Raw genomic sequence first — 27101 nt, forward strand, 5'->3', positions numbered from 1 at the left:
GTTTCTTTTAGATGTTAAGTTGGGAGAAACAAATGAGAACAATTGAGTCAAAATATTTTCACAATATTGAGATGTTTAGCTGGGAAAGTCCAAGTTAACTTCACTGCAGCAACTCATAATTGGAACAGTATGATCTGATTTGTTTCGTTTTTCTCTGATGTTATCAGATACAACAGAAAACATTAGGCAAATACAGGAGAACCCAAAGCACCTCCAGCATAATGCGTGTTTGTGTCCTGCACCGACGCCGTGACTTCAAAAGGTTGATTCCTGCTGCTGGCCGCAGAGAAAATTCATTCTTGGTAAAATGCACAAAGTTCACATTTTTGTCTTGCAGATTCCAGTGATTATATTTTTTTCCCCTTTTCCTTGGCAGGATATTTGACTATGATAAATGTGCAAAATTTGGAAGGAGAGCCAAGCATCTGCCTTCGTACCTGTAGGTTTGCACGGGGCGGCAGGGGAGCGTGTGTGCACGCAGGGCGCGAGAGGAGAAGCTGCTGGAGTCCTGCGGATGGGCAGCAGAGCCAAGATCAAGGTTTTGGCCAAGAGTGCAGAGGAAGCCAGGCGTAGAAAACGTGATCTATAGCCGAGTGTTTCCCATAGTCTTCAGGTCGGCAAAGTTCTGGATTTAGTTTTCAGGTCAGCATTGGCAACTTCTGCCTGAAAGTTGTGAATTTATTCGCCTGGCCGTGGTGTGCCTCTGTTTGGCACGCTTCTGTGTGATGCACTTGAACTCCGAGACACCCAGGCTTTGTGCCATCGTTACCTGCAATTGTAAGGAAATAAATTAATATAGTAGTTTAATGTCTAATCCAAACTGTGCTGAGCTCTGCCCAGTATGAAAATTCAGCCCTTCTGTAAACATAAAAGCAGCTTGAAAATATTTCTTTGGAAATCACCTGGCCTGGTCTAGTCTGAAAAGGAAACTCGATGGACTCTCTTAAAGTTTGGTGAACCTGATGTCTGGGTTTAGGTCTTCCGAATGGTTACAGGTGGGCCTGGTGCAGAAGTAGACAGGTCCTACCACAGTCCAGAGCAGTAAGAAGACAGACTCTGCATGTTTGTTGCTATCTGATATTTGTATCAGGTGTTGGAACTTTGCAGTGACCCAGTTCATGAACTTGCAAAGAAAAAAGCAAGAGCTTTACTGAATACAGAAGTTATTTCCATTTGTGATTGCGTGCATTGTTATTTCTTCTTGTGTTCTTGCTGTGCTGATACCCCTGTGAAGTCATTACAGGGTACAGACAGAAGCAGGAAAATCCTGCAAGTGGTATTTTTCTTCTGTAAGTGAGATTTTCTAGTTGGAAAAAATGAAGTAATTTGAATTTGGCTTGTTGCAGTCTTGTATTATTTACTCTAAAAAATACACGTAAGAGTGTAACTGCAGTAGTCAAAACACCTGAGGTTTCCAGATCTCACACAGAGTGTAACCAGTGAAGTTCATCAGACTTTGTTGGCCTTCAGTTGAATCTCCTAACAGGCACTGAAAGTTCCTCTGTGGCAGTAAGCTATAAAAGCTAGGTGGAATTGTAGTAACCAGTGTCTTACTGCAAAGCTGTTGGGTCATACAGCAACAGGTTGTGGGACCGGTATTAGAGAAGAGAGTATGAGATGAATAAACGTTGGCAACGGAGCCTCCCGTTATGGATGAGGATTCCTCAGGACTGAGTTCCTCGCATGGCAAACATTCAGAGTTAGTTTTTGCCTGGTTCAAAGCATACATAGAGGTGAAATTGTGTTAAAAATAAAGTGCAAAGATAGTGAGTGCAAAACTGCGGACAGGTAAGTGAAAGAGAAATGAAGGAGAGGCTACAGTGGAAACTTCAGTGCCGCTATTGGTATTTACACAAGAATCCTCAAGCACAATAATTGCTGGTTTGGCACCTGCATTTAATATAATAAAAGGCCATGCAGTGAGAGTTGGAAAAAAGCGGGCAGTTTTCACAACTGAGCCCTACAGAAGGAAAGTCCCTGAATTTCCAGGAAACTGAGAATATTAATTAAATGCATTTTGTACAGCTGGAGTAAAAGAAAATGGCCTATCATTCTGCTCTGCTATTGGCGAGGGATTACTCAAAAATATGTAGCAGAGATGATTAGATGGCAGTCAGTGCTGGGTTTTAAATGAAAATGTATGGCTCGAGCATTTCTTCTTAGATGCGTTTTTTGAGTGCTGCTGGTATGTTGCTTACATGACTTATGCTGATGAAATTTCTGAACATCTGCTCTATTTTAAATCTACATTTCTATCAGGGTTAAATAAAAGGTTTATAGACAGAGATGGATACCAGAAAATTCAGGGCTGCAAATAGTTTTTCTGTTTCATAGCAGCGTGCCATAAATCTGCCCGGAGACACAGCTGTTGAGCTGACTGCTCTCAACAAAAATCAGAGCAGAACATCAAAGAAGTTTGCCCGAGAATGCTGCCGCTGCCATACCCGTGTTTGGCTAAGCCTGCTGCCGCATTGCTTCGTCTTGGAAACGGTGGCTTCAGATCCTACCACATGTACAGTACAGGATCTGGGGAGACAAAAGAGGCTATCTCTGAATTAGAATCTGAGCTTGTTCCTGGATTTCAGCGCGGGAGCCGCAGCAGTGGGCCGTATTGTTTCCCTTACCCAAGCGTTGGCAGCGGCCTGTGAGACTAATGGAAAATCTCCTGTGCCTGAGGGGTTCTGAAACGATTCAGAAATTCTCATTTGCCAAGGGTGGATTTGCTTCCTTGCCGCACATGCGGTGTCTCCAGCGCGTTCCCAGCTCATTCCCTTGTGAGAAGCCCTTTTCTTGCCGTGCCCCGGACAGAGCGGCCGTTGTTCTCAGCTGCTGGCTGGCCCTGGGGCTGTCGTTGGCTCTCGGGCTACGTGAGCTGCGAGCCGCCAGCCGTGCCGGAGGTGCGCGGCTGCCCAAACCGTACGCCTGGCGTGGCTTTGTCGCTTTTGAGCCCCTTCCCCCCTGCAGGACAGCAAGAAGCTGGCCTGTCGCACGCACTCAGCGTTCACAGTAATTCGTGAAAGCAGCTGGGCACGAGAGAGGCTTGCAGGGCGGTGTGGCCTTTTCACATCCTACAGTTTCTGTGCTATAAAATCTGGTGAGGGCCTTGCCTGCGGGAAGCCATGCCTCAAACATCGAGCTGGAAGCACTGCATTTTCCCTGAGAACTGTTATGAACACGTTTTTTTTTCCTTTTTTCTTCTCTTTCCTTAATCCAATCCGTCATGAGATGTACAGTGCTGACGGTCACAGCAGCCGTGCTGTTTTCATCGTCCTTTCCTGAACACCAACACCTATAATGCTGTCCTGGGGCATGTAATTGCTGGTAACCTCAGTTCCTCTGCTCTCTTTCCAGACAACCTTTCTGACTTCCTTACCTGCCTTTGGGGACGCTTTTCCTGATACCAGCTGGCACCGGCAGACCGGAGGAGCCGCAGCTGGGGCAGGCCGTCAGGCAAGGTGCTCTCTTCCCTCTGGGCTGTGAACTTGAGTCCTGGCTGCGGTGAGTGCTGGGGAGCACGCTGTCGAGGCTGAGCTGCGAGATCTGGTGCCTGCGTTCACAAACCTCCTCCTTGCCCTGCCAGCCCCCCTCCGAGCCGAGAGGAGGAGCGGGGCTGCCCGGCAGGTGGCAGCTTCACCCAGCGAATGGCACCGGGCAGCACCGCCGGGGGGACGGGGCCTAACCACCGGCTGCACGAGCCGGGTTCTGCTCTTACCTAAATCCCAGCTCCTGCTTGTGCTCCACTGCCCCCTCCGATGCTGTTGATGACGGTTTCAGGCAAGGGCCACTGCCAGAAAGCGGCAGACGCAGCTCCTGCTGGAGCCAGGGGAGTGGGGCTGGACTCAAACCCAGCGGTTTGCATTCAGAGGAGGGTTGCTCGGAGCATCACAGGGATTGTTTCCCTTCAGCAAACAAGAAATGTTTGGTAGATGCCTCTGGATCTAAAGGCTAGCGTACATTTGGGCATCTCTCTGAAAGTGGAAATCTTTCCACCGAGTTGCAGAGGCAGCAGGTGACATCTGTGTCTTACTGAGTCCTGAAAGAGAGCTGCAACCGCAGCGTTCTTCCCAAAGTGATTGTTGGCTTTTTTTAATCAGAAAAAGGCAGCTTTGTTTCAGGACTTGAAGCCCTTATCTCACTAACTGCATGACGGCAGAGGAAATTGTCGCTCACGCTTTCTGACATAGCCCTTCTTAATGCCAACGTTTTGCTTTTTTAATTTTGTACTGTCATAATAACACTAAAAATGAAAGGGTATATATGTGGAGAACAGCGAGCGTAGTATTAAGTGTTGCAAGGAGAATATGGGGGGGAGAGAGAGAGAGAGTATGAGCCTTTGGATCTTATAATTACACTCCTTTTTGAGCCTTCCATTGTGATTTGCCTGTTTAGTGACACACAGATCCAGATTCCTGGAGCATGTAATTAATAACTCTCAGCTGCCAGATAAATGTGCCTTGTCCTAGGAGTGTTTCAGTCTTCAGAATTTCTCTAGTTCGAGGTATGATGTTTTTAAACCAGTCTTTAATCTTGTTGCCACTTGGGAAATAAAATACCAGTGAAACAACGGTAGACTTGAGAAAAAGTCATGCCAGGATCCTTTTCTCAGAGTGATTGGGAGCCCTGTGTTTCCCGTGAAGATGAGGAAACCCCACAGAGGCAGTTCTAGGGTAGCCTGCCTATAGCAGAGGCTTTGAGCTCTTGGTTGCAGAGAACCCAGGGTCAGTTCCTGTGGGCACTTCTGCACGGGGACACAGAAAGAATCCCAACAATCAATCCTAGAGTTTCTTCTCACTTTATAATAGATGCTGGTTGTTTTTCCCTTGGCACTGACCAGAAATTCCAATTTCTTCTGTTTCTGCAGACCACAGTCAACATTCATAATTGCCCTTCCAGTGCAGCGCTTTCAGCTCTACCCATTTCTTTTATGGGGACAGTCATGCTTCCACTTACCAAGCTTTTATTTCTGCATTTTAGTCTGGTTGTTGGTTGTTTGTTTTGGTTGTTTTTTGTTTTCCCGTTCTCTCTAATCAGTTGTCAAATTGGCAGAAGTTCTCCTTGCAGGCCCCGTGGTGCAACTCTGCAAACTGGAAGTCAGGTTTTCTGAGTGTGGCCTGGCCAGGAACCAGAGCTGATAAGGTAAAGGGGTGGGTTTTACTTCCTTTTTCTTTAGATATAAAATCAGTTTGAACATCTTGTGCCCCCTCTTAAACAGGGGGGCCAAATGAAGATGCAACAGGTGCCCTTTTCTGAACTGGGTTCAAAGCTTTCTTTTTTTGTGTTTCCACTATCCCAGGGTCCCATTGGCAGCTCTGGAGGTAGGTCACACTGCTCCATCCCTGCTGTTGATGATGAAAAGAGACAGATAAATGCTACTTTCAGTTAAAGTCATTAAACTGAGCAGGGTTTGAATGGCCTTATACAAAATCAGTGACCAGCAGTGAAGAGGAGGAATTTTTCCAGTGGGGCAGAGGACTAAAGCAAAAGTGTCAGGGTGAAAGTATTAAAGGTCTAATTAAGTACTGACAGAAGCTGCCAAGGGAAATAGAAAAGCAAGAATCCAAATAAGATGAGAGGAAAACTGTATTCAAAAGTGTGATCTGGAAGTGAGCCAAAGAGACAATCCTGCGGGACGTTGTTGATAGGGAATTGCCCCAACCCTTTCCTAATTATTTTTCCCTAGGCTTCCTGCTGGGTTCCTTTCTCTCAGACTGGGCAGGGAATTAATGAAGAGATGAGGCGAGGTCTGCAGGTGGTCCTGGAGGTGGCACAGAAAACTGTCCAGCCTCCCATGCTGCTCACGTCCCAGGCAAACATCCTGAGATTTCAGAAGCAGCTGCGCCTCGGAGGGGGTTTCCCAAATGTTTGAAGGGGACCGCGGAAAAGTAAATGCTGAATGAAGCAGTAGGAACTTTTCTGTAGATTCACAGCCTGCTTCAGTCCTATTGTTCTCTGTAACTCTCTACCCACTCCTCTGCAGCTGTACGTTGCGGGTTTCGGGGTGAGGATGCTGCCAAAGCTGCTGAGTCCTGTTTCTCTGTGAAACTCTGGGGCCACATGGGTGCTCAGAGCTCTCGGTGTGAGTGGTTTTCAGAGGGGACCAGGTGATTCGACTTTCCTTGTGACACAATTTGGGCTCGAGCCTTTGCCTTGGTAACAGTGCCTGGGTTCATGTTCACAGTGAACAGCCTGCTGGTGCGGTTCCTGGCAGATCTGATCTGCTGAGATAAGAATGTCTCGCACCCATTCAAAGCCCTTAACCTGAAGAAATGCTGGTCACTTAGGTTTTGGCAAGCCTGGGCCAAAATCTGAATGTGAAAGGAAGTTTCGAAGTCCCTGGCTTGCTCTGCTGAGTTCAGGCCCATGTTTGGGCTGAATGTGGCTTTTTTAGCCATTAATAATTCTGTTTGGGAAGGGTTTCTTCCACGGTGTGAGCTGAGCACGTCTGTGAGCAATGAGCAAGGTGCCTTTCTAGGACTTGCTTTCGTTTGCATCCAGTCAAATGAGAGACTCTCAGAAAGTGGGTTTCATCTGAAATTCACATCAACACTTACACGGATTTTGAATGAAAACAACTTTTACAAATGGTGAATATAGGTCATAAGAAGTATCACTGTTTTCGTGTTCATCTGTGGACCTTTAGTTTTGCTTCTGTGGGGTGAAAGAGAGGCTATTTAAAAATGTGCTGGTGAGAGCTCCTTAACAAAATGTTTTTTCTTCAACAGACTCAGTAAAGAGGGACCAAAGCCTTTACTGCAGCATGTTACTGGCTTTTGTGCTGGACCACTGCCTAAGACTGCACTGAGACTCCAGTGGGAACATGGGGCAAGCTGCATTGCTTTCGTAACTGCTGAAAGCCCCAGCTTTCTCGCTGCCTCACCTTGCCAGCTTCCAGAGCTGGTCATGTCATCTATGTGAGTAACATTCAATGGCATTCTTGATTGTATTTTCTCTTCGTGAATCATTTGAGATCTTCTTGTGATTTCTGCCAATTTTCAGGTTTATTTTGGGGGTGGTTCTGTGGGTAATTTCTCAACACATAGATGGGACGGGTGGTTTTCCACCGTGTCGGTGCGCGCCAACCCTGGAAGCCAGCGAGTCACCAAGGTGGTGTAGCTGTAGGTGGGGGAGTTACAAGGATGCCCTTAACACCACCTGCCTTATCAGCCACTGCGACATGCGAAAGGGGAAAGACTGTGCAACTGCTGCCAACCCTAGCTCACCTGAGATCATCTGTCAGCACCGCAGGCAGAGGCAAGCTTGCAAGATGCATGGGCGTACACAAACTCCTCCAGCACCTAACTGCAGAGAGCAGCTGCAGGGACGGGCATTTCAGTGCACATCAGCTGCACCGTGGTGGTCCCAGCAAGCACAGAAGCCCATGTTTTTAGCACTGCCACTGTTCTTGGTCATGTTGCTATCTTGGATAAGGTTGGTTCGCATCGTGCCTGCAGCCACAGTACGGTCACGGTGTGTGTTACGTGCTGTTGTTCCCCCTGCCTGACTCAGCGCTGGAAACTCCTGAACTAAACGTGACTGCTGCTCGTTCACAGACCAACCCCTGAGTGTTTGAGGAGAACGGGTAGGCTGCGAGCAGCTGGTGCTGAACGTGGCGTGTGTGAGCAGCAGGAAGGGAGAGGCAAGGACAGGAGGGCTGTAACAGTCTGTGTGTACCTGCTGCAAACAGCTCGAATATTCAGCTTCAAGGAGTCTGTTAGACAAGTATCAGCGGTCAGGAAAACTTTGGAGAGGAAACAGATCACATCTTGGAGCTCAGGAGCAGACCAGATGATCTCTAAAGTGTATAAAGTACAAAGAAATCCTAAAAAGGTCTGTTCTAGGACTTCATGTGTGTCAGTAAATGCAAGTGCTTGTTCATGGGGAACTCACCTCTGCCTCCAAGTGCAGAGTGGTCTCAGTTGGCTCACTTTTTATATATATATATACTTTCTTTCTACCCTAGAACTCAGAACTTTCTTGAGGCTACTGGGAAAGGGGTTCCCTTAGGTGCCTGCATGCAGTTCTGAAGGCTTTCATGCTCTCCTTTGTGCCTGATGTTAGGCCTGAGCAGCACGGGGCATTTCCTAGTGAAAAAAAACTGTGTGTAGTAACCAGGGAGTGGATGTGGAATGTCCCAGGTTCAGATCCTCAGCGTCTGAGAGGTCATGAGGGTGACGGTGATTTACACTGCCCAAGAACTTAATCACTGAACATGTATGAAGGCTGCCTCATTTGTTCCTTATCAAAACTGAGGTATGAATCAGAACTTGCTTCTGAGGGCGAAGTGGGAGGTGTGAGGCTCACATTAAAAATAAAAATATTACCGAACCCTGCTTAACCTGGAGTGTATTGTGCTATAGTTGTTTTAATGTGTGTAGTATTATAAAAAAAGGTGACGTTGTCTTAAGGAAGCACATAATGACTGAGTGGTCTTGTGCATAAAGTTATCCCAAAATCTGTGCCCCGTTCCTAGTCCTGTTATTAGACTGTTATAGACTTCTTATGTGACCCTGAGCAAAGCACTGAACCTCCTCTTAGCTGCCTCAGTTTCCCCCTTCAAGAAGAAGTTCAGTTTTTCCTTTCTCCTCTCTGCCTTGTTTAGAAGGTATATTTATGGAGATAGCAGCTGTCTACTGTCTCTTGACTTTGCAGCAAGCTGTTTTCATTGGGGTCTTGGCGTTACTAGAGCCGTATAGGTAGAGAAGGAAATCCTGAAATGAGATGTAGCACGGTGAGGTGTGTGTTCCTCTTCCTTCAGCTCCGTTCCTGGCCCAGCCTTGCAGTGTACCTGCCTTTAGAGGGGCAGAACTCCAAGGTAAAACATGTATATGGCTATTGATGAAAGGTTTCTGCAAAATGAGTGTGTCTCTGTGTTTCTCCAAGTCTGTAACCTCCGAAGCTGATGGAACAGGCTGTGCCAGCAGGAGATGCCATCTTCTCTACCTGCATCAGACACTTCCTGAGTGTGTGTGGAATCGGAAACTTGTCTTCGTTCCTTTTAGACCTTTCCACAGTGGGGCATATAGTAAATTCTGGCATTATCCTGAGCGTCTTTATGAGATTTATTACAGCACTCATCAAGTCTCTCTGGCCCTGCCTTGTAAACCTATCTGATCGGGTTGTTTATCATCTCCCTCCTGCTGTGACTCATGATGTCCTGGTAACCTTCGCACCAGCTTCTGCTGAAAATGGGAAACCTTCTTTTATTTTTCTTTTTTGACTTATTTTTTTTCTTGTCGACTGAAGTAACGTTTTGCTTCAAACGTGCTTTAGCAGTGTGTGAGGATTTGCCAGTGTTCTCTGGTAAATGTACGGCAGGTACAGCATGAAAAGTCGCTTACCTGGGGACACCCTGAGACGTTCATATCCCCTGGAGGGATTCTTTGGGTGTGTTTGTGCAAGAGCGAGGCGTTTATTTTGTGGTTGTGAGGCCGGGGCAATTGGGAAGGGTGAAAGTTCCTGGTTAGGAAGGATTTTCTTCTGTGGTATAAATGCTTTGTGGAAACCAAACCAAACCAAACCAGAAACTCCAGAAGTCCTTGGTGTAATCACAGGGGGGAGTTTTGGAGTAAAGTGAAAATTTGTCCCCGTTCTTCCTCTTTCTTGGGCAGGGCCAGCTCAAAAGGTTGCAGAGCCATCAGTGAGTGAGTGACACACAAGTGACACGCTGTGCAGCTGGCTGCCTGTGTCCTCTGCCCTTGTTCACCACAGCTCTGGCATCTCTCATACTTCTCAAGGCAGTCAGCTCCTTGCTGTTGGTGCAGCAACGGCATCGCTCCGCATCCAGCGGAGACTTGGGCTGCGGGGAAGGGCTTCAGCTGCGAGGTTAAACATCCCACTCCTCTGAAGCCTAATCAAACTACCAGAATCAGGGTGCTCGTTGTACTAGTCCTGCTCTGCGGTCTCCAAAAATGTCCCAAGTGTCTCCACAAAGTGTCTCTGGAGGCGCCCGTGCTTTTGGTTCTGCCCAGGGAGCTCAACAGAGGTAGGGGTGCTCCTACGCTGAAGGACACGACTTAAGTAAGCTTGCTGGAACAAATCCCAGCCTCATGCTCTGTGGGCTTTGATCCTGGATTATTTTGCTGTGTGTTCACATATAGTGTCATGCAACAAAATAAAGATGTGGGACATAGAATCTGTAGGCTGAAAAGTCTGTTCTGGCTCAGACAGATGCCAGTTGCTACTGCCTCAAATGAGGCTCAACTTCTCATTTCCTCTGTTCCCTCTCTTGGCTGAGTAGGGAAGAAGTATGAGAAAGAACCTTTTCTAAACGTGGTTGTATTTTAAGCTCATTCAGACCTCTGAGGTAGAGATCCTCATATTAATTTAGCTATTGTATCCTCAAAGACAAATGTTTGTATTTGCAGACCACAAAGCTTTCTGAAATGTCAGACTACTGCTTATTCATACTTCTTGCATTGTATGGTAGGATTAAAGTGCTAATATTGACACTTTCTTTTTTTTAATTAAAAAAAAAAAAGGTATCTGTCACCAGCAGTAATCCAGTAATCCAGTTTTGGAAGAAAATTACCTATGATCTCAACTCCTGTCCTGGGAATAAGACAATAATAAGGAGATGAGGGGAGGAAGTGCCTAATTCATAATCTCTAAGGTAAAGCTCAGGTTCAGACTGTCAAACGCAGCATACCCTTCCGATTTTATATCGTTTGTATACTGAAAATTGTTGCAGGGCCGTGTTGCAGCCAGCCCTGCAGACAGAGTAGGTGCCGTGCTTGGTTTTATTCCCACTGCCCAGGAGCACTGGGCACTGTGGCCATGGCGCTGCTTTTCCAGACGGTGCTGCCTGGTGGGGTGCAAGCTCCCTGAGTCCTAACGGAGGGAAGATCAGTGCTGGGCACTTCACCTCATGTCATCTTGCCTGGAACTGGGGACAAGGCACACACGGTCTGTGTTGTCCTTGCTTTGTGCTCCTTCCATCCTTGCTGAGTTTGGTTGCAGGGATCCGCTGGGATCTGCTTGCAGCTCCGGCTCTACGCTGCGTGCAGTGCGTGGGTGCTCTGTCGTAGGGCTTTGCAGCTTTTGTCAGTTATCCTTGGAGCAGCTGTGTGTGGCGGTCAGACAAAATTTGCCTTTGAATCTTTTGGTCTGTGGACTCGAAGCGTGGCCACCAGGAACATGACAATTGCACCCCGACTTAGCGCAGAGATGCTCCGTGCCGAACCAAGGTTTCACTGCCTCTTAGCCGTAGCCTGACGTAGAGTTTGTTGCTTTGGTCTCGTGGTGAACTGGTCAAGGAATGACTGGGAGGCAGCTGGATTTGCATCTTGAGACAGGCTGCAGCTCATTTTCTGAGCGTTTCTTAAAGGAGCAGCTGTCCACAAGCAGCCTTCCTGCTGTCGGTGCTGTTTGATCATCTAGTAGTAGCTGAGCTCGCGCCGTGGTTATAGACTTGAATCATGGTTTGCGAACAGTTGGCCGAGGAAGAGGCAAAGGCGATACTTGCTGAGCAATCTTTTTCATCTTTTGCTCTACTTGTGTTTCTTCCTTTGGACTTTGTTAGTAAAATGGTGCTTAGCCAAATTGTTTCTCTGTGAAAGACATAAAATGAGAAGAGGGCCATATTTGACAGAGTTTGTCTTTTCCTGGTATGGTGTTGGCTCACCATACACACACGCTCCTTTATATCTTACCTTGTATACCTGTAAAGTTGTTTTGGAGAGTGTGATTCTTTGTTAATACATTGAAAGTTTTTCGAGTAACTGTGGGTAAAATATGGAAAAGGATGGTTATCTGCCACCAAAATAGTGCTGCTTGCTTTATCTGTGGAAAACATGCCCCTTTTTGCAACTTCCTCATTTTAGATATTTATTACTATATCTGCCTGCTTTCATATTTTTAAAGTATTGATATAAACTCAGAAAGAGTTTAATCCTGAGTAAGTCAACGTTACCCCCAGCTTTTCTAAATATGACTAAAGTACAGTTAAATGTGAGCTGATGGGTCTCTAAGTTAGTACGAGACTGTATATTTACTTTGATGTCGTGCAGTCTGCCTTCACATATACACACAGCCTGCTGCGTACAAGTCTCAGACTGTGCTTGTGCTGCTCTGGAGAGCACAGATGTACGCAGGGTGTGTTCTCACACTTAAAAATAGAGATCTTGTTCCTGGCAGAGACCTGCTGAAGGCCTTGGTTCACCATGCTGCTTCCCAGTAGCTCTGTGATGTCAGAAATAGACATTTCCAGCAGCAAACTGCAGCAGAGCACCGTTCTGGATGCTCTCACGTTGTCTCTTGCACTGACTCGAGCCAAAGTCCTGTAGCTTCTCCCCGTGCTTCCTGATATTGCCTTGTGCCATAAGCCTTAAATGAATCTGAATATATGATTGAGCCCTGGTTTTTGCAGAACATCATTTGTCAGGAAAGCATTTCCCCTTGTTAGAAACATTTACCTGTAATTTTACAAGTTTAAGAGGCTGCAGCTTTTATTTTTATTTTTATTTTTATTTTTATTTTTATTTTTATTTTTATTTTTATTTTTATTTTTATTTTTATTATTTTTATTTTTATTTTTTAATGAAGTTCTGTTATGTCATTATTTTAAGGAGAAATATGATACTGTGTTTGTATCAGAGAGACGAGAGTCCACAAATTCTTCCTACCTTGATGTAAGTGAAATGCCACCAAAGCCAGTTTCAATATTCTTCCTCAATTCACCCGGCTACACTGGGCTGTGATTTACACTCACCTGTCCATCTGTGCAGTGTTAGCTAACAGGCTGCCTGCTATTACTAAGCACTTTAACAGCAGAGAGGATATTACAATGTGTGGCTGGTAGTGAGCATTAATGCAGATATGCAAAGCGCGGCAGAACAATGCCCTCGCGCCTGGGAACGCAGAGGGCAGCGATGGGGAGCTGCGTACGCCTCATTTCTTTTCACTCTGCTTGTTTTGGAGGTTGGGTCTTTGTGGTTTGGGGGCAAATCTTTGAACCAAAGGGAATATAATAATAAAGTTTTCATCTTTGTTTCATCAGTCTGCTTTTTTGGGTTTGGTTTTGTTTGGTTTTGCTTTCTTTCATTAAATTCAACGCCAATGTTGTGTTGCAGAATGGTTCGCAGTATGGACCCGCTCCTGAGGGGTGTTTGGCACCCTTCTGACAGACTCCTGGCCAAAAGGACTGCCCAGACCCTGGGCAAATTTATAGGAAGAGAAATTTGAGAGAGCAAACTTCAGGGCCGCAGCAATTCAGTGATTAAAAACCAGCTGGGAGTTAGGATCGTTAGAATCCTAAACCCACTGCGCAGCCCCCAACAAATATTTTTCTGAGAGTCACTGTTGCTTGTGAATAGTCACTGCGACGGTCTGAATTTTAGAGGAAACAACGGTAAGAGGTTTAAGAGGTTGTGCACATGGAGTGGTGTGAATAGGTCAGGTATAATGATCCTGTTATGATTAACGTTAAGAACTTACTCGAGCCCCTATGCCAAGTGTCTCGGCCTCCCTTTAGCTCCACGAGCTGCTTTGGACGGGCCAGCTTTCCCTAGTAGGAAGCGTCGTATTTTGATAAAAACAAAACAGAAAAAGAAGGGGTTTCTTTTTTAAATGAAGGACGTCCTCGTTTAATGAGGCTTGAAGTGTTTACAGGTGTTTCCTCATAAGTTCAAATTTAGTGGCCCCAGGGAGTTGAGATTCTCATAAGGCAGGGGCAAACACACAAGTTTTGTATTTTAGAAGTGTTGAGCATTTAAAGGGCCATGCAGACCTGGCGTACGTAAAGGTTTGGGCTCGCTGAGGTGTCTGGAGCCTGTAGGTATGCCATCTGAAGCAGAGAGTGCAGTCCGACGTGAGACGAGGCCGTTCTTGGTGCCACAGACGGTCACGATCCTGTTAAAAGCCCCTTGTGCTTTTTCTGCTGTGCAACCCTTTGACCTGTTTTTTTAAAAATCTCCGGCAAAAACCCCGTGAGAGGCAGGTTCCAGGCTTGATTGTTTGTTTAAATAAATTTTGGTGATACCAAGTGCCGTTTTACGCATAATATCTTCCAGAGCGCCCTGGTCTTGGAGGAACTGTTCAGCGTCATGAAGAACAACACAGAGCAAGGGAAAATATAGAAGTGGTTGTGGTTGGAGGATGTGATGACATCACAGACTTCAGCGGGAACACGGGGCTTTTAAAAAGCTGAAAGAAACATCCTGACAGTCAGTTATCACATCCCCCGTAAAGGAGTCAAACACACGTTAGCCATTAGAAAGCCCAACTGTCTTCATCAAAGAGAAAAAAGACTCCGTCCCGCCACAGAATATGCACTGGCAAAAATGTAAGTGAGCTCTGATTGCCTTTGTTTTTCCTAACTGCGGTAAAAGATGAAGATTGTAGTGGATAAGCGAGCATTAGCATAGCACGGGAGACAGTACTCTTGAAGAGCTGCATGTCTCAAGAGAGGCAAATGAGAAGGCATGATGCTAATTTTCCAGCAGGGATATTAAGACAGGGCAGCATCGCTGCTTTGTTGGCATTCGTCATTATGAATCAAGTGGAAGACTATGATTCATAAAAACAATAACAGGATGCAGGTATTATATCAAAGGTTATAGTGGTTACATACCAGAGAATTTTCCTTTTTAAAAGTGAAACCTGTGAGAAATCTTATTTCTGTGTCTTTTTTGATATGTACTTTTTTTTTTTTCAACTAATAATAAAGCTAAAGACTGATGCAGTTGAAGGCAATACAGTTATGAGTTTACAGGAAATCAGTTTTCTTGTTTTCAAGATCATTTTACTCCTCTTGGCCCACCTTTGCTCAAGTAGTTTACCGATCCTGATACAGGTAGGTGTTTGCCCTGTTTGTGCAACTCTTGCTCTCACTGCATGGATCTGTAGATGTGCCTTTCTGCAGCCCTGCTGCCGTCCTTTGCACTTCACCATGCTGCTCAGTTAGCCTGGAATAAAATAATATATCTGAATGGAAGAAGCTTATTTCTTAAACATTTGCCATTGACTTACGTAATATGGAACTAACATTAATATTCTTCTCCTTTATATAATAGCCTGTAATTACACAGAGATGGGTTTACTACGCGTGTCGTTCTGAGCTTATTAACTATAAAGCCCGTTTTCTCTGCTATGTACTTCTGTTACTGTTTTCAGTTGAAAACTGGAAGCTCAAATGTATATTTGTGAAATGACATTGTACAGTGTAAGATCCTGAATTAAGCTCTGACTGCTTATTCAATCGTGTTTCAATTTGTCTGACGAGTATTAAGCAGCAAGCAGGAGCGCTATGGCAACACACCTTGTTTCCTATTATCTCGGGCTGTTTTCAGAATCGGTAGGTATACGATGTGGAACATACTGCAAGATGATTAGATACAGATGTTATCTTCTATCTGAGAGGTGTATAAGTCTTTATTTTTTTTTTCTTTACTGCAATGACAAAGCAATACTAACAAAGTGATGTCTTAGGTAGAACCAAATTGGTAACTGATACGATATTTTTCCTTTGCATTGGTTCTTTGATACATGCAGTGCTTTCAAAGGTAAGCAGAAATTACAAGCCTGCATCAGAGGAGATAAAATCCCCGTATTTTGAAGTCAGCCATCTCCCCTGTGAGAGTTTCCAGACAACAGCTGCCCATACCTGCCTGTCCCTCCGTGCCCTCTGAACTTCTCAAGGCTAGTCTGCTGTTACAGCAATGCTTTCTGCTGTTTTGACAGACTGCATGAGACATGGCAGCTGCCTTGATTTGGCGTCTGTTGCTGATGAAGCCCTTTTCACATCAGTCAGATGAAGCAGCCAGACTTGTCCCTGACTCCTGGGCTGCTTGCTAGATCAGCCTGGCCGTGTGCTTACTACGACACAGAAGGAGCCGAGGGGAGATTTCTGTAGGTGGCTGTCTAGGTGACTCTGCTCGCTGTTGGTCTTTGCTGTCTTTGTCTGCTGTGTCATGGCATGGTTGGGCTTCCTCAATCTCATGGACCTTTAGGTTTTTTTTAGCTAAACCTAAAGATGGGATTACTTTTCTAGCATGAAACATCATCCTGCTTCTTTCTTGTACCATTAGTAATGACTTACTTTGACTTCAGTTACCCACTCTACTGGAGACTCCCTGTGCAACTGCAGACAGATTGCTCAGGCCCGTGCAGGTATTCACGTGCCAGGTCTCAGTGGTTTCAGTGGAAGTCAGATTTCTCAGTAGCTCTGTGAGTCTCCATGTGGTCTCTCTGGTCCTATGGTCTCTCTTAGCGCGACCAGCTGTGGCCTCAAGTTTCCTGCGCCACCTGGCTCAAACCACCTGGGACCAGACCAAGTCCCAGTGCCCACATGCGAGCCGTTGGCTTGTCCTAGACTATCAGCTGATGCAGAGGCAGTCTGGGTGCCCAGGGAGCTTGGTCTCTGCTTGCATGAGCCCTGGGCTAATGTCATAGCGTAAAAGTGCTGCCCTGCTCTGCTCTGCTCCCCACCTAGGAAATAGGAAGAGATTTCCTCTGCCATGGAGGGAGTTTCAGTATAATTAGACTTAAAATGAGTTATTCGTGTATTTTAGCAAAAGGGCACCACAGATAGATGGGCAATAAGTCCGTGGGTAGCTTCTGAGGTGTGGGAGAAGCTTTCCCCATGTATTGGATGGAGCATCCCATACTCAGTATAGAAGCAGATGGCTCTGTTCCTGGCAAGAGCAACTGTTTGCAGCCCTGTGGTACCATGTGGCTGAAGAGCCAGGTAAATGTGCCCCAGGCAGACACCTAGCTATGCATTTGGAGGCACGGATGTCAGGATCCGACAGTGCTCACCCAGCAGTTGAGTGACTTCCCTGTGCTTTAAGGTGCTGCTTTATGCAGTAACCACAGTACAGGGGTATAGGATGTAGGTATAGGACCCACAGGTGCACAAGTAAAAGAGACCTTTATCCTGCTGGGGTTCTGAGGCAGCAGGATGCTGGATGAATTGAGCCAAAAGAAAAACAAAAGGAGGCACAAAGAGGTGTCAGTGAAAATCAACTGGAGTCGGGCATTTAATTTCCAAAGACTTCTTTGCAAATCCTGGAGTATGTCCCTGGTTTCTGGAGGAGGCTGGATTCAAAAACAGCAATTAGTAAGTCCAGCTTTACATGCTTAAACACCATATTTTAATCAACAGGATGACTAGGGAACGCGGGGATCCGTGTAGGTTGTGTACTGTTATGGTGCTGGAGGGAGCAAAGGGCCTGCTGGATGCTGGATGCTCCTGCCTTAGCAGTGCAGAGCTGGTTACCCAGGCAGAGCTGTAATTGCAGTTCAGCTCACGGGCAGTGCCAGCTTGAATGCAAACGTAGGGGCCGATATCTTTGCTCCATCTGTACCTGCATGAAAGGAGACTAAATAGAAGTTCTTCCGTCAGGATGCCTTGGTATGGATTAAAACTGTTCTTTGGCACAACAGCAGGTTTCAGAAGAATGCAGTCATTTCCATGTTTTTCCCCACTAGACGAAAACAAACCAACCAAAGAACAGAAACACAAACCAACTGAAAACCAGAGTGACACAAGAAGGCTAATTTAAATAGGTGTCCCCTCGGAGGGCATTTCTCGCTGGCACCAACCTGAGGGGACCCTGCTGTGGAAAGCCCTGCAGGGGCAGCAGGCCCGCTGGCCAGCCTTGCCCTCAGCTGCTGTGGCCGGAGGCCCTCGTCCTCCGGGGAGCCTCGCATGGCTGCTCCTGCGCGCTGGAAATCCTTCCCGCAGGGTCACGGCACGCTGCACTTCTCTGCAGGAGCGGGGCCCAGAGCTTCCGCTCAGCAAAACCCCAGAGAGGCTCTCGGCCCGAAAGCATCCCCTCCCACGGCAGGAGCGAAGTGACTGGTAGGGGCTTCCCGGCTTTTGGCAGGATTCTGCTGAATGGAAGCCGGCCCGCTCCGCCGCCCCGCAGAGGTGGGAAATTTCGAACGCACGGCGCCGTGGGCTTCTCTTCCCTTGTGTGTCTTTATGCAGAAAGTTACCTCGTGTTATGTTTTGGAGACAAAACGAGCATGCTTTCCATGCAAATGATTTCTGTTATGAGAGGGTAGGCAAGCAGGTTGAAATTCTCTAAGTGTTTCTCATTTTGGAGGTGTTTTTGGTGAAGGCAAAACGCTCTGGACACTCAGCTCTTCGTGAGCTCCAGCGGGACTTGTGCAGATAAGGCAGATGTTCAGCCACTTAGCTGTCCCACTGGCTGCTTGGATTCCCCTGCAACTGAGATATGTCAATGTGGACCTTTGAGAACCTCTTCCCAAATGGTTTTTAAGTCCTTGAAGCCTTTTTCTGCCCGCAACAGATGTGGGGCTCTATACACCCCTTCTGAAAGTATCAGAAAATGAGACTGAGAGGTGAAACTGCAATATGTTGCGTCTTGTGAGGCTTAATTTTGGTAAAGCCCCAATGGGAAAGATGGATAGTATGAAAGCTGAGTCCATCCATGCCTTACAAAGCAGGTGTCAGGCTCTATGAATGACCACATAGGCAATTAAATGGAAAGCTTGCATTACTAAAATGGAAAGAGTATTATGGGCTGGGAGGAATTAGGACGTGCGGGTGAGACTTATGGTTAAGACACTTTCTGTCTATCTCAGCTTCCCCTTTGTAGCAGGGGTTCTCTTATTCTGAAACCAATCATTTTTAGTAGCCTTGCCACTACATGGCCAATGCAGCCACCTCTACTGGGCGCTTGGAAGCTCTTTATTTCACTTAGGGGAATCGAAGCAGTAGGGATTATTAACCGCCCTTTCATACTGGTTCCCAAGTGTCTTCAGATCTCCCCCATGTTTAGATTTTATCCAGGTGGAAAAAATACAAAGTTAAGCTTGTTTGCCAATCTGCAACATCTTCCTCGTGTTGGAGCAGAATGCAGGTCCTGCACGGTGCTCCACTGACTTGGATCTTCTGGAGGGATGAAGGAGAGCTGCTTCAGGAGGACGCTGTGCAAACGCACGCTTTGCTTACAAGAATGACCCAGGCAGGGACAACGGCGTATGGATCTGCGAGGATCCAGGGTTAATTTTAGACTTGGAAATCTTCCAGCTGCAGATAAACAGCTGGAAATAAAGGTACCGGGCATAATGCTGAAATACACGGCTGCCAGACGAATCTGTTTCACCAACTTTGGTAGTTACAGTGCTGTGTAACTGGGCAGAGAGGGAACTAGCCGAATGCTGTACCGAGTTGTTGGTCAGCAAGTGAAATATTTAGTCTATTGATTTAATTATGCTAAGAACCCTCCCGAGTTCATTTCCTTATGCTGAGCAATGAACCATCACTTGTCTCTTCTGCTCTTGCTCCGAGTCCTTCTGTTTAGTGTAGAGCAGATTCTCCGATCAGATGTTTGCTTAGTGCTTTGCATTTAGCTAAATCTTTTTTGAAATACCCACCCTTAGTGTGACAAAACCACTCTGGTTCAGTTCTCCTTGTCAGGGTTGTCTAAAAAATAAAATAAAACAGTAACACTTCAAAGGAGATCTGGGATGTGTCAGATGCCCAAAGTGCTGTGTGTTCAGCCCTTCGAATGCATGATGATGTGCAAGCATGGGGTCCTGAGACGTGTCATTTCAGAGGGGAAAACTATTGACAAGATAATAAAGCAAGCAATAACCGAATGCAATACAGATAAATATTACTTTTGAGTTGTTTTGTGATTTATTTGGCAATGCATGCATGGTTCTGTATCTGAGCACAGTGTGGCAGGTTATTCATTCTCAATGCTGGCTAGAGAGCTCTGTTAGTCATTACCGCCTGGTACTAGCCTTCCAGATCTGTTAGCACCAACACAGCACCTAAAATGGGCCTTGGTAGCAATAACTCTGCGTTTTGTTTCCTTTTCAAGGTGCAAGAAAAGGCATGGGTTGCAGGTGGGTCACTTCAGGGAACTTCACCCTTGACTGATCTGATCGGTTAGGACAGGGACACGCCCCGGAGGATGCTGAGGGCTAGCGATGAAGGTGAAGTGAAGATCCTTTCGTCTGAGTGACTCCTTGCCTGGCTGCCATCTGGGATCTTGGGCAGTCCAAGGGGTTTCTGTGTTTTGGTTCCCTACCCTGGACTTACCACCAAGCCAAGACAAAGAAGGGTCGCCATTTTTTTCACTTTTAGTAATATATTGTAGGAAACCATTTAATTAGTGAGCGAATGAAGATGGGTGGTCTTCTCTGGCCATAGCCAGGGAAGCCTCGTTCTCCAGTGCTCTGTAAGCCTCCCAGCTGGGTGGCCGTGCTCAAGGGAGCACGGAGACCTGAACAAATATTAGACCATTTTCTCCCTTGCATGAAGAGGTACGGGGGTTGTGCATGGAGCTGGAGCCTTCGGGCCATGCACTGCTCTGGATGCAGCTGGCGTATGGCTCCAGCAGTGCCAAAATACCCCTGGGGGGCCTGGCAGGGTGCTGCTACAGGAGCTGTGCGAGCCCAGGAAAACCAAAAGGGATAAGGGCTGGTTTTCTCCTGGTTGTATAGGTTTGTAACAAGCTGAGTTTTCAAGGGGAATCTGACTGCGTAAGAATTACAGACCCTCCTTTACCAGGAGTTTTAGAATCACTGGAAAGTGTTTTTACCACTTGTGTAAAGCACATCCCCTTGGGCAGCCGACCAGCTTTGGGGATCTACCTCTCAGTGACCCTGTCCTCAGCCTTGCACAGGGATCCTGGCAGAGCTAGGAACTGCACGTAGGTTTCCTTGCTTCTCCTTGCTGGTCTGCTGCTGTGCGCGGTCAGGTAGGCTGGATGTCGGTACAAGGGGAGCTGGTTAAATAACACACGCAGGAGGGGTTGCCTGGCTAGCTGCTAGGAGCTGCGTTTTATCAAAGGAAAATACTTTTCACGGTGCTCCATGATGTACTTTGGAACATTATCAATACCATAAAAGCAGCCGTTTCAGTTCTGCTGTCGGCTCTGATCACATGATCCATTTCCAAAGCAACAGATTCAAAATAATATTATTAGATTAATGCTTTATAATACTTTTAAAAAGTATTTTTTAGGATTCTCTGTCTAAATTAAATGTGAAATGTGGACAAATACAATGCAGCTTTTAGTCCCTCACTTAAATATTGCTAAATGAGCATTGGTGTCTTATTCTGAAAAGGTTTTGATTGCAGTCAAAGCATCCAAGTAGTGTATCCAAAGCCAAGCCACTTTTTTTTCTTTTTATTATCCAAAGTTCACAGTGTACAATAAAAGTGTCAGCAGCTGCCTTATGTAATTTGCTCTTCGAGATTGAAGTCAGAAAATCACTAGTCTTTTAATTGAAATCTAATTTTTTCTTGTTATCCAGGAGTAACTGTTTGCTTTTTGATGTTACTGCAAATAAGAAAAAAGATTTCTATTGTGTTTCTTTTCAATATTTTATTATATTGGGGGTGAAAGAGGAAAAGAGAAAACTATTTGCACTGGTAACTCTGATCAATTGATAAGCTTATCACACACCAGTGTGTGAGCAAAGAAAAAGTAAATCTTCTGAGGCAGTGGCAAGTGCGTCGTTTGCTGTGGCAGGCAGGCAGTCATGCAAGCTCTGGAAGATTAGCAGTGTATTTCAAACTGAAAAGTGGCCTGAGGGGAAATGGTTCCGACTTGTTTGAAAGGTTTAAACTGATCTGCAGTTCATGAGGGTGTGAAGGCCAGCGGTGCTAATAGGTTTAGTGATCTGAAACTTGTCACGCTTCAATGTTTGTAGCCTTCCAACAGCTGCTTGCCATTATCCTCCCTCCAATTTTGGCAATGGTTAAATACAAATGTAGAGGAAGATGCGTTTTGAAGGTGCTTGGTTTAATTGTTTGGCAATGTCTTTGCATGCTTTCTCTATCTGATCTTTTACCCAGACCAACATTTCCTGGATGTTATTTAGAAGAAGACATCTTTCAAAAGACTGTGTCTGAACATAGGTACTCTCGATGCTATGGACACATCCCTGTTATGTTCTCCAACACACAGACGACTGAAGCTGCCCGAAGCACTAATCTGCTCAGCTTTTTGCTCCCCTTGGGCAAGTCTTGTACAGTACCTTGCCGAAGCTCTTGTCAGCCCCTGTGCTGGGGCTGGAGCTGCTCCCCAAAAGGCCAGCAGCAAGGTCCCCGTTGGCCGTGCCTGCTGCGTGCAGCACAAGCTGGCCCCATACTCAGCGGGACAAATGCCATTTTCTCCTAGGTGCAAACGAATTGGTAAGAATATGTGGAGAGAGAAGTGTATTGACATTAATAACAACACTACTGCAGTCATCAAATCTTCAGCCAGAGCCCACTGAAAGCGGCAGCCTGCAGGCTTCTCTCTGCAGAGGCTGGATTGAGGGGCTGGGTTGCACAGGGGTCTGTCTCCAACCATCGCCGAGGGCTTTTGCCGTTGTCACTTGGTACATAGAGCTGTGGGACTGCCGTGTTTGGGAACTTTTCATTAGCTGCTGTGTTATCCATCCACTTTGAAGGATTACTCAGAAGTCTTCAGGGTTTGTGCTAGGCTTTTGTCGATGTTCAGCAAATACAGTGAGAGATAACGCTGATGAAAGGAGCCTGGGCATGTGCACACACCGTGGATTTGTAAGGCGGCCTGACAAAAGCATTGCAATGAACTAAAACATATTTACACACAGAAACTATTGCAAAGCTTCCTACTGGCTGCATTAAATTCCCCCCCTTCTTTCTTGACTCCTGATGCTTTGTACTGCTCCAGCTTCAGAGAGCGGTTGCAAATCGAGCCCTGGTGCCTGTTACGGAGGGCATGTGGCTATTTCGTGGTGCACAAAGTGTAAAAGAAGCCAGAGCACAGCATGCACTTGAGCACCAAAACACAATGGTGGTGTTTATTTGTCGGAATGGAACCTGGGCATGCGGATGTTGGTGCATTTGCAGCTCATAACTTAAATAACAATGTACCAGCCTGATTTTAATGAGAGTCGGTTCAAGACAGGCTTGATAGTTTATTTTCTGACAACCCTGCTGTAAGAAGTTGAAGAATACTAAATCCAGGTACATTCTTTATAAGGTTGTTGTTGTAATGGTTGTTATTTCTCAAAATGCCTTCATTTTTAAAAGATCACATTTCTTTGGCTGTATGAGAAATTGTCCACTGAAGCCCAGAGTCATTTTGCTGTGGTTCTTCTGTAATACTCAGACATGGTATACACTTAACAGTGGAAAAGCAGCTGTGCTAGCATTATTTTTATTTCTGGAGGTCAGCTTGGGGGGAACCGAAATATGTTCTGCAGACTTTGGTTTTTTTCTTTTTTCTCTCTCTCTTTTTTTTTTTTTTTTGGTTACTCTGCTTACACCGGAAACTCTGAATAGGTATATTTGTCAGCTTTTACAGTAAATTTCTTCTTCCCCATCCCCCAAACCTGGAGCCAGAAACTGCCATCCCTCCCCACCCTATCTCTGCAAGGAGGCTCTCTGCAGTCAGTGCGATGACTCAGGGACAGGACGCTGCCCGAGAGGGACGCTTCTGCCTCCCGTGCCGTCTGCACTGCAGCTCCTATTTGCTTTGGCAGAGTTGATGGTTTTGCTCAGCATGAACAGCAGCAGCAACGTCTGACTCTGAAATGTTCTCAGTAAAGTACAGATAAATCATTTCCAAATGTAAATAAATCCCCTATAAGACCAGGAAAGCACCTTTGGGATGGTCTTCATTTCAGACCTCCTGAGCTCGTTCTCGGAGCTATCAGTGCAGCTCGTGCCACAGCACTTTTCAGCACTGTCTTCATTAGCACTCAGATAAATTAATATCAATTAAAATTTAAAAAGCAAAATGTGAACTGTGTTAAAAATCCTTGTGGATTCTTGCATGCAGAATTAGTGACCTTCATTCCCATTGGTAACTGCATTTCCAAAGCCACAAGCTTTATGAGACTGCAAGTAACCCAAGGTGAAGTCCCACAAGGAATGTCCAGAGAAAGCAAACGCGGATCATGCAAGGGCTGAAATGCCATCTCCTCCAGCTACTGCTTTAAAGCGTGGAATTTTCCCAATATGCTTAAACATATTTTAGCATACAAACAAAGAAAACAGTTTAACACATAATTGTAGGGTTATCTACCACCAAAGGTATTTATAATGGCCTTTCAAGATTTCATGATTAAGTGGTATGTAGTGAGGCAGAAAGAGCAAACGCAGTAGTACAGCACAGTTGAAGGAAAATAAGTATTTCATTTCTGGAAGAAAGTAAAGCAGAAAAGTTTATTCGGTTAAATATTTTTGAGGTTCACTTAAAATATTTATATTTAGACTCAGTTTTTCTCCCTCCAGGAAGGTGTCACAGAAATATCTAAGTGTCCTTATGACTGCATGTAACTGGAGGAGCTGATCAGAATTAAAGCGATTCATCTTGTTCTGTGGTGCGAAGCATCCACATCTTAATCAAAAAATTGGAATAAATACTTCCAAGGTGGGATAATGCTTGAATTTTAAGGTTTGAGCCAGATATCCAGCTGCACTTCATAGACCAAAGGCCTGTTGCGATCCTTAGGAATGGGGACTTATCAACCAGCGTGTTTACAAATCAAAGTGCAGTTAAAAGGGGCAGGTAGCGAGTCCTGCTATCGGTGGTTTTACAAACACGGGGCCTTCCTGAGCTTTGTTATCCTCTGGCCTCCTCCTGCTGTTAACTGCCTCCAAATACTTGATGTAAAATATGGCTCAATAATACCGGCTTATGAAGAACTGGGCTTCCTCTGCTTTCATTGCCGCAAGGCTTTGCGATAGGGCTTTTTAGCTGGCTCTGAGCTTTACTTTTCAAATCGAGGTCTGAGAGGTGCTGTCAGTACAGCTGTCCGTGAAGCTGTGTGCTGGCCCAGCTGGCCAGGCCACAAACCTGCTGGGCAGGCGATGAACAGCTCTGTGGAACAGAGGCATGACTCTGGCCCAGGACGGCACAGGTATACCCGCCTGTTCCCAAAAAATAGACGTGCAGGCATCAAACTAGTGATGGGTTAAATGGCTTTTGAAATGAGGGTGCTTCTCTGATTTGGTTGTGCTTGTAGCTTGCTTCTGAGCACAGACTATAATGTATTTCTCTTGAATATCTGATCTCTACTCATTTATGCATCTACCTGGCCAGCATTTAAGTTATTTAATATGCTGGGTATCTGCTGACCGATCATTATTATGTGCCTGTCAGATAAAGTCAGTCTGAGTTGTCCTTCAAGTGGATGTAAATCACTGCGCTGCGAATCTGTGGCACTGAAGCAACGTAAAGCAGATAGACAAAAGTGAAGTCTCAGGAGGAATAAGACAAGGAAGCTATTTTTGCCAGAAGCCTGAAGAAATCAGAATATTGTGCTCAGGAGTTAAGGGGGAAAAAAATAAAGTGGAAAATCAAAATTAACACACTGCAGCCTCACTGAAGACAGCAGAATGAAAGGTTCAGTCTAGAGACAGTTTGAGGAATAGCAGCGACTGTTCATTGCCCCTCTCCTATTTTTTTAATCTAGCTGGTTGATAACTTGTAAAGAGGGACACCCTTGTGCACGTCCCATCAGAGTGTGTGGTTCACCACTACCGCTCTCGTGTTTCACACACATAAGAAATGTGTCCGCATAGAGGTGTAGGTTTATTGATAGCCATCACTTTTAGGAATGGAGCATTGTCCTCTGCAGAGCAAGTGATCCCTTTTCTGTGCACTACATCCTCCCTGGCTTTCATAAACGTCTAGAGTGATGCAGCTATTTATTATCAGAGCGTGTTCATTACACCCTGCACCTGATGGGGCCCAGCTCCTGCAGACCATGGCAACACCTGCCTGTGTGGTGGGGACACCGCGGTCTGCTTCCAGACCGTCCCCAGCTCTTCTGCTTTCTGAATGCCCTTTGGCAACAAAGGGGCTGAATCCCTCAGTATTCCTGCAGCCAATTCACAGCTGGAAGGAACTGCAAGCTTACTTAATTCAGGTTGGGTTGTCCTCATGATCCATCCGTGTGATTGCAGCATCTGAGCAGCAGAGGCAGAGAGGAGACCTCGTACTTCACCTGTTGGCAAAAAGACATCACGAGCTAAGAAATGTGCACGTACACTGCCGTGTTGAGAGCACCCTGCAGACAAGGGGCTGCCATGGGGATTTTGGCCTTTTGAGTGGCAGGAAAGGAAAATAAACGTCACCTGCATCTTTTTTTTTCAGCTTCTGCTCCAGAACAACAACCGCAGCCTCGCCCCTACCAAGGTGTCCGTGTCAAAGAGCCAGTGAAGGAGCTATTGAAAAGGAAACGGGGAAATGTTCACAACACCAGTACAACGGCAGCTACAACGGTAGGAGAAGAAACAAACTCAGGAGGGAAGTTTTTCTTTGGTAGCTAAATGATTGACCAGCCCTGGCACCAGCTGGCAACACTTCATCAATGAGAGAAATCTAGGAGGTAGTGGAGCCTCACATTACCTGGAAATACCATTAAACAGATTTTCAATTAAATATTATAAATACATTTAATGCAAATAAAATATGTTTTCACCTGTAAGGTGCTGAGCAGCTTCAATCACCATTGACTTAGTTGAAGGGGGAAAGTGCTTTGCACTTGGCAGGTTCTAATTCCTAGGAGCAGAAGGTGGCTTGGGATGTAAGCACACACAGCCCTTCTGAGAAGGACTTGAATTTAATGTTTACGGTTTTAATCCCTGGATGTTTTTCTTCTCTTTTCTAGGTTGTTTTGCCCCATCAGACGCTCCCTTCCTATTCACCAATGGGTAATGATTTCCTGCCTTTCTAAGTGTCTGTCAGCCCTGCTGCAGGGAAAGCACTGGACTGAATTGCGATCCTCTCCTGTTTTTCAGGCCAGCCTTGCATCGATATGGACGGTGCTGCCCCCGCGTTGCCTGTGACAGATGAAGGAGCACTCTGTTCGGGCTGGCTCTCCCAGCCCTCTCCCACATCCTTGCAGCCTTTAACCCAGTGGACCCCTTACCCTGACTACGTGTCCCACGAAGCAGTCAGCTGTCCGTACACCGCCGACATGTACGTGCAGCCGATGTGTCCCAGTTACACGCTGGTTGGACCTTCCTCTGTTCTGACTTACACTTCTCAGCCGCTGATCACCAATTTTGCAGTAAGTCCAAAATCCCTAGCTATAAATGATGGCCAAGTCCCCACCTCCCAAGAAATGTCATGGAGAGTTCAGGATGTAATCTGTATAACTCAGTTGTTGTAACATCATTTGTTCTTGCATCCGTG

General features: G+C 45.9%; 1 protein-coding gene and 1 long non-coding RNA gene across 6 annotated transcripts in view; one reads left to right on the top strand and one right to left on the bottom strand.

Moving 5' to 3' along the window:
- Positions 1–295: 295 nt before the first annotated feature.
- Positions 296–3510, bottom strand: LOC310885362. Of its 2 annotated transcripts, none has more exons than XR_014574743.1 (3): positions 3374–3510; positions 2445–2526; positions 296–769 (listed from the first exon to the last, which is right to left on the bottom strand). It is a non-coding gene; the product is annotated as an uncharacterized lncRNA (long non-coding RNA). The 2 variants fall into 2 exon arrangements; XR_014574744.1 differs by having other exon boundaries at positions 2445–2544; positions 3374–3509.
- POU2AF1 (POU class 2 homeobox associating factor 1) overlaps positions 3361–27101 on the top strand; it is a 37897-nt gene continuing 14156 nt past the window's right edge. The window contains exons 1-7 of one of the 4 annotated variants that reach the window (XM_083808582.1): positions 3361–3498; positions 5047–5136; positions 6723–6911; positions 14007–14278; positions 26058–26185; positions 26575–26617; positions 26705–26976. In XM_083808582.1, the coding sequence (XP_083664708.1) occupies positions 14263–14278; positions 26058–26185; positions 26575–26617; positions 26705–26976 (459 nt within the window). In that variant the 5' untranslated portion in view covers positions 3361–3498; positions 5047–5136; positions 6723–6911; positions 14007–14262. The other 3 variants (XM_083808581.1, XM_083808583.1, XM_083808584.1) reach the window with 3 other exon arrangements.

The sequence above is a fragment of the Anser anser genome, assembly GCF_964211835.1.
Source record: "Anser anser genome assembly, chromosome: 22".
In the NCBI taxonomy this organism is placed as follows: domain Eukaryota; kingdom Metazoa; phylum Chordata; class Aves; order Anseriformes; family Anatidae; genus Anser; species Anser anser.